We start from the raw sequence: 13,419 nt of genomic DNA on the forward strand, positions 1-13,419 counted from the left end.
CTCGGATTTGCCGGGAATTTTTTTAAACAAGATTTGCATATGGAATGCTATTGGTTAGCGTCTTAGAACTCTCCCCCCTATACGTATTTGCGTAAGCGTGTCTGACCAATGAGAGAGGATTTTCTCGACACACAAGGCAGTGTCATTTGTTTACTTGGGGTGATTCATTAATCTGACCGGGGGCGCCTGGGTAAGCGTTATTTGCACCTGGTGAAAGTTGATTGCATTCGTTTTGGGAACCGGGCTGCCTCCTGGGCATGAGCCAGGTTACCCCTTCAAAGCCCAAATTGCCTCAAAACAAAAGTGAAGTAATTAAGCACCTGTAGTAATGAGTACGATTCAGTGTCTTCACATGCAAAAGTGATTGGTTTTGATAATAACGCTTTATCTGGGGGACTGAGCACGCACCCCTGAGGAGCCCCTGTGTTGAGGGTCAACGTGACAGATGTGTTGTTGCCTACCCTCACCGCCCGTCAGGAAGTGATCCTCAAAAAGTTATACAGCTGCACCATCGAGAGCATCCTGACCGGTTGCATCACCGCCTGGTATGGCAACTGCTCGGCATCAGACCGTAATGCGCTACAGAGGGTAGTGCGTATGGCCCAGTACATCAGTGGGGCCAAGCTTCCTGCCATCCAGGACCTCTATACTAGGCTGCGTCAGAGGAAAGCCAAAATAATTGTCAAAGACTCCAGTCACCCAAGTCATAGACTGTTCTCTCTGCTACCGCATGGCAAGCGGTACCGGAGCACCAAGTCTAGGTCCAAAAGGCTCCTTAACAGCTTCTACCCCCAAGCCATAAGACTGCTCCGGTACAGCTTGCCATGCGGTAGCAGAGAGAACAGTCTATGACTTGGGTGACTGGTGTCTTTGACAATTATTTTGGCTTCCCCCCCCATTTGTTTTTACACTGCTGCTACCCACTGTCTATTATCTATGTATAGTCACTTTACCCCTTCCTACATGTACAAATTACCTCGACTAACCTGTACCACCGCACATTGACTTGGTACTGGTACCCCCTGTATATAGCCTCATTATTGTACTTTTATTGTGTTACTTTTGATTCTTTTTTACTTTAGTTTATTTGGTAAATATTTTCTTAACTCTTTCTTGAACTGCATTGTTGGTTAAGGGCTTGTAAGTAAGCATTTCATGGTAAAGTCTACACCTGTTGTATTCGGCGCATGTGACAAATAAAGTTTGATTTGTTTTGAAGTCCAGGATCCAGTTGCAGAGGGAGGTGTTTAGTCCCAGGGTCCTTAGTTTAGTGATGAGCTTGGAGGGCACTATGAAGTTGAACGCTGAGCTGTAGTCAATGAATAGCATTCTCACGTAGGTGTTCCTTATGTCCAGGTGAGAAAGGTCAGTGTGGAGTGCAATAGAGATTGTGTCATCTGTGGATTTGTTGGGGCGGTATGCAAATTGGAGTTGGTCCAGGGTTTCTGGGACGATGGTGTTGATGTGAGACAAGACCAGCCTTTCAAAGCGTTTCATGGCTACAGAGGTGAGGGCATTTCATTTCTCTGTAGGTAAGGGAATCAGCTGAGGGGACTCTTCTCTAGGTTCATCTTTCTGTAGGTGAGGGCTTTGTGATGGAATTTGTGGTCATCGCTTCCTTTTAGGTGGTTGTAGAATTTAACAGCTCCTTTCTGTGTTTTGATAACTAGCGGGTACAGTCCTAATTCTGCTCTGCTTGCATTGTTTGGGGTTTTGCATTGTACACAAAGTATATATTTCTGCTGAATTCTGCATGCAGTCTCAATTGGGTGTTTGTCCCATTCTGTGAATTATTGGTTGGTGATTGGACCCCAGACCTCACAACCATAGAGGGCAATGGGTTCTATAACATGTTTTATGTATTTTTTGCCAGATCCTAATGGGTATGTCGAGTTTTTTGTGGCATAGAAGGCCCTTCTTGCCTTGTCTCTTAGATCGTTCACAGCTTTGTGGAAGTTACCTGTGGTTTTTATGTTCAGGCCGAGGTAGGTATAATTATTTGTGTGCTCTAGGGCAACAGTGTCTAGATAGAATGCGTATTTGTTGTCCTGGCAACTGGACCTTTTTTGGAACACTATTATTTTTTGTCTTACTGAGATTTACTCCCGAGTGGCGCAGTGGTCTAAGGCACTGCTAGCTGTGCCACTAGATATCCTGGTTCGAATCCAGGCTCTGTCGTAGCCGGCCGCGACCGGGAGACCCATGGGGCGGCGCACAATTGGCCCAGCGTCGTCCAGGGTAGGGGAGGGAATGGCCGGCAGGGATGTAGCTCAGTTGGTAGAGCATGGCGTTTGCAACGCCAGGGTTGTGGGTTTGATTCCCACGGGGGGCCAGTATGAAAAAAAAAATACAAAAAATAATGTATGCACTCACTAACTGTAAGTCGCTCTGGATAAGAGCGTCTGCTAAATGACTAAAATGTAAATGTAAAATGTACTGTCAGGGCCCAAGTCTGACAGAATCTGTGCAGAAGATCTAGGTGCTGCTGTAGGCCCTCCTTGGTTGGGGACAGAAGCACTGGTCCCACTTTAAAAGACATGCAGATTATAAAAGCTTAATAAAGCCTTCATAAACACCACATAACTGTGTCACAAAAATCTATAACTGTATGTCATGATCTATAAAGGGTTCATAAATGTAGCATAACTGTGTGACTTCTACATTTGCATTGCTTGCTGTTTGGGGTTTTAGGCTGGGTTTCTGTATAAGCACTTTGTGACATCTGCTGATGTAAAAAGGGCTTTATAAATACATTTGATTTGTGACATAACCACCTATGTCAAATATGACATAAACCTGTGCTTTACAAAGGGTGTCATAAGCGCCGCTTAATAAAGGCTTTATAAATCATATTAAATTGAGGCTTCACAAAGCATTTATAACCTTGTCATGCATCTTGGTAGAGCATTGCAATGCCAGGATAGTGGGTTCGATTGCCGGGACCATCCATACATAAAAATGTATGCACACATGACTGTAAGTCGCTTTGGATAATTGCATATAATATATTACTCTAAAACATTTATAGGATTGCCCAACCTCTTTACCTCTTGGGTCCATAGCCGATGTTGGACCTGACCTCCAATGTTGTACTGCAGGATGACACACATTCTAAAGTGCAGTTATGCACAGCCAAAAAACTTTGGTATGGCCTTTTCAAATCCGTTTTTATTTTTTCCCTAATTCTGTTTTTATCGCAAATTCCGTTTTCTCGGTTTTGCTTTTCCAGGTTTCAGATTTCAACAATTGTTTCTGGTTTTCCCTCAGTTTTTCCCACACTTTTAAAATAGAAAAACATAAAATATATATTTTGTGTGTTCACAACAATGCTTAAACCACATCAGGGGATGACTTTTGAGAGAAACGTTTTGGTTAGCGATGTTTCTGTAACACAGTAAGTGCACGTGATGAGTTCGCAAATCAAATGCCCACTTGTGGTGCCACAGGACAGCGAAAAACAAGTAAGTTAACTTTTATTGATTGTAATTAAAATGTATTTGTAGTAGTTAAGTGTTGAGTTAGATTACATAGCTACCTCAATCGTTATTTCAAATAATTCACAGCTATTGCTAGCTAGCTAACGAAATTCCCCTAGATATAGCCACGTCTCATAGTCACGTCATGGGATTTGTAAATGAAAGAGGAATATAATAATAGGAATTGAATGGAGTTTCCCATCTCCCCATGTAGAGTATCTCTGGCGCAGCACAGAAATACCCTCATCCAAATGGTGTGAAAAAGGCATTTCCCAACAGACCTGCTAACTTTCTTTGTCGCTACTTAAAGTTGGAATCGACATGCAGCGCCTCCAGCAGGCAGAGACCTCCAGCAGGCAGAGACCTCCAGCAGGCAGAGAGGTAAAGAACCATTCGTCCTCCTGCTCAGGGACAAGCTGCACTATTCACAGCCCTGTGTAATGTTCAATGTAATTGCATTGCTTGACATTTTGAAACGTAATATATTTGTAGTGTTTAAAAAAAAATGTAAAAAATAAATAAATTAATGGTTTAAACATGTCTTTTAATGTTTATTTGTTTTAGCTGTTAGTGATAATTCCCTAAGTATTAATACATTTGTGTTTTTGTCATTAAGCATTTATGTATGTGTTATGAATGACTAAAGGTCTCTGACTTCATAGTAAGAACAGCGTCATGCCATATAGAGTCTTTATGGATGTGTTATGAATGACCGAAGGAGTCTCACTTCAAACGAAGTATTACAGGACACTACATGAAGTGTCAATAAATAGGTAATTAACGTTCTGCTGATTTACGAAGGTTCTCTCATGATCCACAGATTACTGTAGCGTGTGAGAGGTATTTAAATGGGTTGATGGTCCTACAATACATGCATTTGTGTGTGTGTGTGTGTGTCAGAACCAAGATGATTTGGAGGAGTCCAACCTGAGACTACCTCACCAGGTATTCCTCGTGTTCCCATGCTGGAGACCAGGGCTTGATTACTACCTGTTACAAAGGTGCCAACATTTTGTGGCTGATCTTTCAGCAAGGGAGTGGGTGAATGTGGCAAAGACCTGACTGGGTCCAGCACCGCTCGGTATGACTCGTTATATTGTTCTATTAAAGACTGGACTGGGCCCAGCACTGCTCGGTATGACTCATTATATTGTTGTATTAAAGACCGGACTGGGCTCAGCACCGCTTGGTATGGCTCGTTATATTGTTGTATTAAAGACCGGACTGGGCCCAGCCCTGCTCGGTATGACTCGTTATATTGTTGTATTAAAGACTGGACTGGGCCCAGCACCGCTCGGTATGGCTTTTTAGATTGTTATATTAAAGACCGGACTGGGCCCAGCCCTGCTCGGTATGGCTCGTTATATTGTTGTAATAAAGACCGGACTGGGCCCAGCACCGCTCGGTATGGCTCGTTATATTGTTGTATTAAAGACCGGACTGGGCCCAGCACCGCTCGGTATGGCTCGTTATATTGTTGTATTAAAGACCGGACTGGGCCCAGCACCGCTCGGTATGGCTCGTTATATTGTTGTATTAAAGACCGGACTGGGCCCAGCACCGCTCGGTATGGCTCGTTATATTGTTGTATTAAAGACTGGACTGGGCCCAGCACCGCTTGGTATGGCTTTTTATATTGTTGTATTAAAGACCGGACTGGGCCCAGCCCTGCTCGGTATGACTCGTTATATTGTTGTATTAAAGACTGGACTGGGCCCAGCACCGCTTGGTATGGCTTTTTATATTGTTGTATTAAAGACCGGACTGGGCCCAGCACCGCTCGGTATGGCTCGTTATATTGTTGTATTAAAGACCGGACTGGGCACAGCACCGCTCGGTATGGCTCGTTATATTGTTGTATTAAAGACCGGACTGGGCACAGCACCGCTCGGTATGGCTCGTTATATTGTTGTATTAAAGACCGGACTGAGCCCAGCACCGCTCGGTATGGCTTGTTATATTGTTGTATTAAAGACCGGACTGGGCCCAGCACCGCTCGGTACGGCTCGTTATATTGTTGTATTAAAGACCGGACTGGGCCCAGCACCGCTCGGTACGGCTCGTTATATTGTTGTATTAAAGACCGGACTGGGCCCAGCACCGCTCGGTATGGCTCGTTATATTGTTGTATTAAAGACCGGACTGGGCCCAGCACCGCTCGGTATGGCTCGTTATATTGTTGTATTAAAGACCGGACTGAGCCCAGAACCGCTCGGTATGGCTCGTTATATTGTTGTATTAAAGACCGGACTGGGCCCAGCACCGCTCGGTATGGGCGGAAGTGTCTGGGAACAAGATTAAATGTAATGTGACTAACATGACTTCACTTTCGAGCGCATGCCATCCTTCAGCACGTCACCCTTTATAAAGCACAAGATTATATCATATTCGACATAGTAGTTTACGTCATATTTGACATTGGTGATTATGTCACAAAGTTATGCCACATTTATGAACCCTTTATAAAGCATGACATATGGTAATAGATGCTTTTTAAAACATTGATGTAGTTCTTATGAAGGCAATATGAAGCCTTTATATACTGAACGTCATTTAAAGTGGGACCGAGGGCACCAGATCATCTGCAAACAGTAAACATTTGATTTCCGAGTCCAGTAGGGTGTGGCCAGGTGCTGCAGACTGTTTTAGTGCCCTCGCCAATTCATTGATTGAGAAAGTATTCACACCCCTTGACTTTTTCCTTGAAATTTTAAATTGATTAAATAGAGATTTTTTTTTGTCACTGGCCTACACACAATTACCCATAATGTCAAAGTGGAATTATATTTTTCATTTTTACAAATTAATTAAAAATGAAAAGCTGAAATGTTTTGAGTCAATAAGTATTCAACCCCTTTGTTGTGGCAAGCTTAAATAAGTTCAGGAGTAAAAAGGTGCTTAACAAGTCACATAATAAGTTGCATGGACTCTCTGTGTGCAATAATAGTGTCTAACATGATTTTGGAAGGACTACCTCATATCTGTACCCCACACATACAATTATCTGTAAGGTCCCTCAGTTGAGCAGTGAATTTCAAACACGGATTCAACCACAAAGACCAGGGAGGTTTTCCAATGCCTCACAAAGAAGGGCACCTATTGGTAGATAAAAAAAAAAAAAAAAAACTTTGGATGGTGTATCCATACACCCAGTCACTACAAAGATACAGGCGTCTTTCCTAAATCAGTTGCTGGAGAGGAAGGAAACAGCTCAGGGATTTCATCATGCCAATGGTGACTTTAAAACAGTTACAGAGTTTAATGGCCGTGATAGGAGAAAACTGAGGATGGATCAACAACATTATAGTTACTCCACATTACGAGTGGTGTAAAGTATTTAAGTAAAAATACTTTAAAGTACTACTTAAGTAGTTTTTTTGGGTATCTCTACTTGGCTTTACTATTTATATTTTTGACAACTTTTACTTCACTACATTCCTAAAGAAAATAATGTACTTTTTACTCCATACATTTTCCCTGACACCCAAAAGTACCCTGTTACATTTTGAAAGCTTAGCAGGACAGGAAAATGGTCCAATTCATGTACTTATCAAGAGAACATCCCTGGTCATCCCTACTGCCTCTGATCTGGCGGACTCACTAAACACAAATGCTTTGTTTGTAAATGTTGTCTGAGTGTTGGAGTGTGCACCTGACTATCCATACATTTAAAAAACAAGAAAATCGTGCCGTCTGGTTTTCTTGATATAAGGAATTTGAAATGATTTATACATGTACTTTTGATACTTAAGTATATTTTAGCAATTACGTTGACTTTTGACACTTAAGTATATTTAAAAACAAATACTTTTGGAATTTTACTCAAGTAGTATTTTTAATGGGTGACTTTCACTTTTACTTGAGTCATTTTCTATTAAGGTATCTTTACTTTAACTCAAGTATCACAATTGGGGTACTTTTTCCACCACTGCACAATACTAACCTAATTGACAGTGAAAAGAAGGAAGCGTGTACAGAATACAAATATTTAAAAACATGTATCCTCTTTGCAACAAGGCACAAAAGTAATACTGCAACAAATGTGGCAAAAACATTTGTCTTTTGGGGTATTGTGTGTAGATTGATGAGAAAACATTTATATTTAATCATTTTTGAATTCAGGCTCTAACACAACAAAATGTGTAATAAGTCAAGGGGTATGAATACTGAACAAAAATATCAACAAATATTTTACTGAGTTACAGTTCATATAAGGAAATCAGTCAATTGAAAATTCATTAGGCCCCGATCTATGGATTTCACATGACTGGGAATACAGATATGCATATGTTGGTCACTGGTACCTTTTTTAAAAAGGTAGGGGCGTTGATCAGAAAACCAGTCAGTATCTGGTGTGACCACCATTTCCCTAATGCAGCGCGACACATCTCCTTCGCATCGAGTTGATCAGGCTGTTGATTGTGGCCTGTGGAATGCTGTCCCACTCCTCTTCAATGGCTGTGCGAAGTTGCTGTATATTAGCGGGAACTGGAACACGCTGTCGAACACGTCAATCCAGAGCATCCCAAACATGCTCAATGTGTGACATGTCTGGTGAGTATGCAGGCCATGGAAGAACTGGGACATTTTCAGCTTCCAGGAATCGTGTACAGATCTTTGCGACATGGGGCCGTGCATTATCATGCTGAAATACGAGGTGATGGCGGGGGATGAATGGCACGACAATGGGCCTCAGGATCTCATCATGGTATCTCTGTGCATTCAAATTGCCATCGATAAAATGCAATTGTGTTCGTTGTCTGTAGCTTATGTCTGCCCATACCATAACCCCACCACCACCATGGGGACTCTGTTCACAACGTTGACATCAGCAAACCGCGATACCATACACGTGGTCTGCGGTTGCGAGGCCGGTTGGACTTACTGCCAAATTCTCTAAAACGACGTTGGAGGCGGCTTATGATAGAGAAATTAACATTCAATTCTATGCCAACAGCTTTGGTGGACATTGCTGCAGTCAGCATGCCAATTGCACGCGCCTTTAAAACTTGAGACATCCGTGGCATTGTGTTGTGACAAAACTTCACATTTTAGAATGGCCTTTTATTGTCCCCAGCACAAGGTGCACCTGTGTAATGATCATGCTGTTTAATCAGCTTCTTGATATGCCACACCTGTCAGGTGGATGGATTATCTTGGCAAAGGAGAAACGCTCACCTAACAGGGATGTAAACAACTATGTGCACAAAATGTGAGAGAAATAAGCTTTTTGTGCATATGGAAAATGTCTGGGATCTTTTGTTTCAGCTCATGAAACATGGGACCAACCCTTTACATGTTGCGTTTATATTTTTGTTCAGTGTATATTTTCTGAAGGCACTGTATAAAGAGGGTGGGGCTCAAGCTGCTGTCGATGACAACGATGCAGCTTTCCACTTTGCTTCTTAATATAAATCCACAAGGGTTCTATAATTACACTATTTGTTTATCTTACTGTCTGCAAACAGCTAGTTTGTATTTTCTTACTAAATTGTGGCTAAAATAAATTGTGTTAGCCGCTAATGCTAATCGCTAGTTTTTTGTTGTAAAATAAATTAGGGGGTAGATCAGGTTTAATATTGCAGATCGATTGTAGCTTCCATCAATGTAATTTTCTGCATCATTTCCAATCCACCATATCTTTTTTTGTAAATATATATATACACACACTGTATATATACAGTGCATTCGGAAAGTATTCAGACCCCTTCACTGTTCCCACATTTTGTTACTTTACAGCCTTTCTCTAAAATGTATTAAATTGTCCCCCCCCTTATCAATCTACACACAATACCCTTGTAATGACGAAGCAAAAACAGGTTTCTAGAAATGTTTGCACACTTATTAATTTTTTTTGTTGTTGAAATATTACATTTACATAAGTATTCAGACCCTTTAATCAGTAATAATATAATAATAATATAATATGCCATTTAGCAGACGCTTTTATCCAAAGCGACTTAGTCATGCGTGCATAAATTTTTGTGTATGGGTGGTCCCGGGGATCGAACCCACTACCTTGGCGTTACAAGCGCCGTGCTCTACCAGTACTTTGTTGAAGCACCTTCAGCAGCGATTACAGCCGTGAGTCTTCTTGGGTATGACGCTACAAGCTTGGCACACCTGTATTTGGGGATTTTCTCCCATTCTTCTCTGCAGATCCTCTGAAACTCTGTCACCCCACAGCTATTTTCAGGTCTCTCCATAATGACAAACCTGTTTTTGCTTTGGCATTATGGGGTATTGTGTGTAGATTGATGAGGGGGAAAAAACAATTTAATCCATTTTAGAATAAGGCTGTAACATAACAAAATGTGGAAAAACTCAAGGGGTTTGAATACTTTCTGAATGAACTGTATGTATTGCCACCCTAGGGTCATTCACAACTCATAAAGCAAATGTAGAATTTGTAAGTCGCTCTGGATAAGAGCGTCTGCTAAATGACGAAAATGTAAATGTAAATGTAGAACTTTTATTCAAAAACATAAAATACAGCCAAACACCGTCAAAAATGTTGTGATGTGTTTCGGGCATATCACCCAGCCCTAGCTCAATCATCATCAAACTTGATCTTCTTTCCCTGGAAGGCCACTATCACAGTCTGCTGCTCCTTCCTCTTCTTACTGGCCTCCCATGATGGGTGCAGAGCCTGCTGTGGTGGCTGAGATGAAGGGGTGGAGGAGATCCCTCTGCGTTCCTGTTGCCGGCCAAAGTCTCCCCTTCCCCTTCCAGAACCCCTATCATGTCCCCCTCTTCCCCGGTTCTTGAAGTCCCCTCCTCGGCCCATACCCCTGCCTCCACCTCTACCTCCACCCCTGCCTCCACCCCTGCCATCACCTCTACCTCCACCCCTGCCTCCATCTCTACCTCCACCCCTGCCACCTCTGGAACCAGACAGGCTGGAGCAGAAGACAGACTTCCCCCTGGAGTTCAACCTGGACTCCAGTTCATCCAGTTCTGTCTGGTGTGGTTCTAAGCTCTCCAGTGGTTCCAGCAGTGGGTTTTTCCCCAGCACGCTGCTCTTCCCCTCCCCTCCTCCTGGTGGCGCTGTAGCCGTGTCACTCTTCTTCTTCTTGAATTTGGTGACTTTCCCCAGGAAGAAGTCGTCGTTGTCGCTCTCATCCGACTGGGAGGACTGCTTACGGAAACGCTCCTCCGTGCTGTCGTCAAAATACTCCTTCTCTCCGTCTTCCGAAGACTCCAAGTCGCTTTCCTCATCTTCCGAAGACTCCAAGTCGCTTTCCTCTTCCTCATCATCGTCATCCTCCTCTTCTCCTTCTTCTTTGTCCTCCTCCTTGTTTTGAGGTTTAGAGTCTTTCTGGGGTTTGGGGTCTTGAGTCTTCTGAGTGGCTGGAGTGTCCTTTGTGAGTTTCTGGGTTACTTGCTTCTGTGGTGCGTTTTTCATGGTCGCTATGTTCTGTGTAGGTACTATTTGTGGTGCCTCTATTGTGAAGGGAGTGGATGAGTCTGTCAGAGTCTTATCAGCCTCTGACATCTCCTTGGGCTGAGGGTCAGATACTGTACTCGCTATGGGGGACTCTTTATTCTCTAATGGGGAAGTTTCTTCTTCTGTAACCCTAACAGTCTTATCAACAGGTTGCTTTTCTATAACAGCTGGTTCATCAACCGTTAGACTCTCCACAGGTGTTCCATCTTCCTCCTCATCTATCTCGTCTTCATCTCCCTCTACCTCTCCCTTCCCCTCTTCCACCCCTCCTTCTCCATCACTGTCCTCCGGCTGCTCGATCACCTCTACCACCTCTGAAGGCTGTTTTTTAACCGTTCCTTTCTTCTCTCCTTTCTCCACTGTCATCCTTTCATCCTTGAAGGCTTTGATGGCAGCTTTGATGGTGTCTATCTTCTTGCTGAACTGGGGGTGAGTGGCGATACGGGCTACAGCTCGGTCAGAGATGGTGGCCTTTGGGTTCTTACAGACAAACTCAAAACTCAGGTTCTTCTGGAGGGCAGCCTTGGTCACCTAGAAATAACAATAAACAACAGTAATTATTATGATCTGGTTTTGGGACTGTTCATTTGCAATGGTCTGGGACTGACATGAATACATGCACTAAACCTAAATATTCACTGCAGTATTCAACTTCCAATTAAGTAAAAAATTAAACATGTATCTGATATGTAAAGTACACTGAAGTACACTGCACTAAAGAGTTTGTACTTTTCTGATAAATTAATACTTATCAGGATACTTTACTCAAAGTAAAAAAAGCTTTACATTACATTGCATGAAAGGAACTCACTCCTTCCACCAGCAATGTGTATAAACACATATACAATGGCTTGGGAATTAAGTGAATTAATGTACTAAATGTGAGCATGCAGTATTCCAAATAAGGAAGTAATAATAATGTAGGTGAGATGTAATTAGCGAAGAAGAAGCACTCACCGGATCAGGTTTGAGTGTCTTCATCTCATGGATTTCCTCCAGCAGTCTTCCTACCCTCCTCCGGTTCCTCTCCAGATCTTCCTCCTTCCCTTTCTTCTTCTTCAGACCTGCTATCTGCCTGGTCAGCTTCCTGATGACCAGTGCCCTCACCCTCTTCACCTCCTTCCTCATCCTCACCACCTCGTTGTTCAGGTTTAATGGAACTGGCTTACTGGGATCATCTGGTTTCTTCTTCCTTCTCGGAATCTCAGGCTTCTTCTTCTTTTTCTTCTTTAGAACCGCAGGATTATTGTCTTTTGTCAGAAGCCCTGGTTTCTTGTCTTTTATCGGAAGCACTGGCTTATTGTCATTCTTTAGGAGTTCTGACATGTTCTGTTTATTTAGATCCTCGGGGATCGTCTCTGTCTTCATAACATCTGGCATTGTTGCTTGCTGTGTGTCGGTTGATGACATCTGTGGATGACGCAGTTATGGGCAGAAGAGTGAGTGCACAGAAAGGGATAGCTAAATACAGTGTTTTTTCTTCTTTCAGTCTGTGGGTGATACCTAGCTACCATAGCTAGATCTAGCTGAGGAACGCTCAACTCCATTGTCTTATATCGAGTTGGAGTTGAGTTTTGATAACTGGTCGAGGGATTTGCTAGCAACAACGTTGAGTAACCATCAGTCGATTCTGAAAACGGTTACCTGAACCCATGTTAGTCCTGTACAACTGCGGTCCTTCCGTGGGGCGCTGAAATTCATAATTTTAATAACAACCTATCGAATACAACCATCTACCTTTTCCTCATTTGTGTTGCTGGTACTACTTACTACGTCAGAGGAGATTCAATTGGCACATGCAAATTCGCGCTGAGTTGCGCAACACAAATGAGATGTTTGTATTCCATAAACGTTTTTATTACAAGTATGAATTTCAGGTAAACGTTTTCAGAATTGAGTTTTTACAAGAATAGACTGATGGTGATTAAAGTGTTGTTGCTAGAAAATCCCGCAACCAGTTAAAAACTCAACTCCGCCTCGATATAAGAGAACGGAGTTGAGCGTTCCTCGGCTTAGTAAGGTTGATCCACAATATTAGCTAGGTAGTTTGCTAGTATTTAACCACTAGCATACAGTAGGAGTAAAAGGCGGTAAAGGTAAATACAATGGTATAATACCAGCTACCTTAGAGGTACATTACAGTTATTACGGCGGCTAATTTCCCATCAACTGCTAACAGGGCTAGTTAGCTAGCTAACGAACGTTAGCATATTTACAAGCATGGCCGAAGAAGCTGCAAACTAGTGCATTTGTTAGGGACTTTGTCAACAAAGCAATATATATCAGAGATAACATATTTATTTTCATAATACACTACAGTAATCACAGCGCAAATTGAAATAGAATCAAAATCACTCATACCGTCAAAGTATGAACGTTGAAACTCGAGAAAGATTTACTCCATCCTAGGAGGCAGACATTTTTCTTACTACGTAGACGTATCAATGACGTAGCCACGGAACTACGTAGACGTATCAATGACGTAGCCACGCAGGC

The 13,419-nt window shown here is 42.5% G+C and overlaps 1 protein-coding gene across 1 annotated transcript; it reads right to left on the reverse strand.

Annotated features, from left to right (window-relative positions):
* Positions 1 to 9,934: 9,934 nt before the first annotated feature.
* On the reverse strand, positions 9,935 to 13,349 carry LOC311117974 (serum response factor-binding protein 1-like). Its single transcript, XM_084192859.1, has 3 exons — positions 13,285 to 13,349; positions 11,881 to 12,333; positions 9,935 to 11,454 (listed from the first exon to the last, which is right to left on the reverse strand). Exons 2-3 carry the CDS (start codon positions 12,331 to 12,333, stop codon positions 10,027 to 10,029), a joined length of 1,881 nt encoding a protein of 626 aa, XP_084048985.1. The 5' UTR covers positions 13,285 to 13,349; the 3' UTR covers positions 9,935 to 10,026.
* Between the last annotated feature and the right edge of the window lie 70 nt (positions 13,350 to 13,419).

Source organism: Coregonus lavaretus (assembly GCF_964263955.1).
Source record: "Coregonus lavaretus genome assembly, contig: HAP1_SCAFFOLD_589, whole genome shotgun sequence".
Lineage (NCBI taxonomy): Eukaryota > Metazoa > Chordata > Actinopteri > Salmoniformes > Salmonidae > Coregonus > Coregonus lavaretus.

Coding starts and splice junctions, on each gene's coding strand:
- LOC311117974 (XM_084192859.1), bottom strand. CDS start 12,333: ATGTCATCAACCGACACACAGCAAGCAACAATGCCAGATGTTATGAAG. Junction 11,455..11,880: donor AGACACTCAAACCTGATCCG/GTGAGTGCTTCT, acceptor TGTTATTTCTAG/GTGACCAAGGCTGCCCTCCA.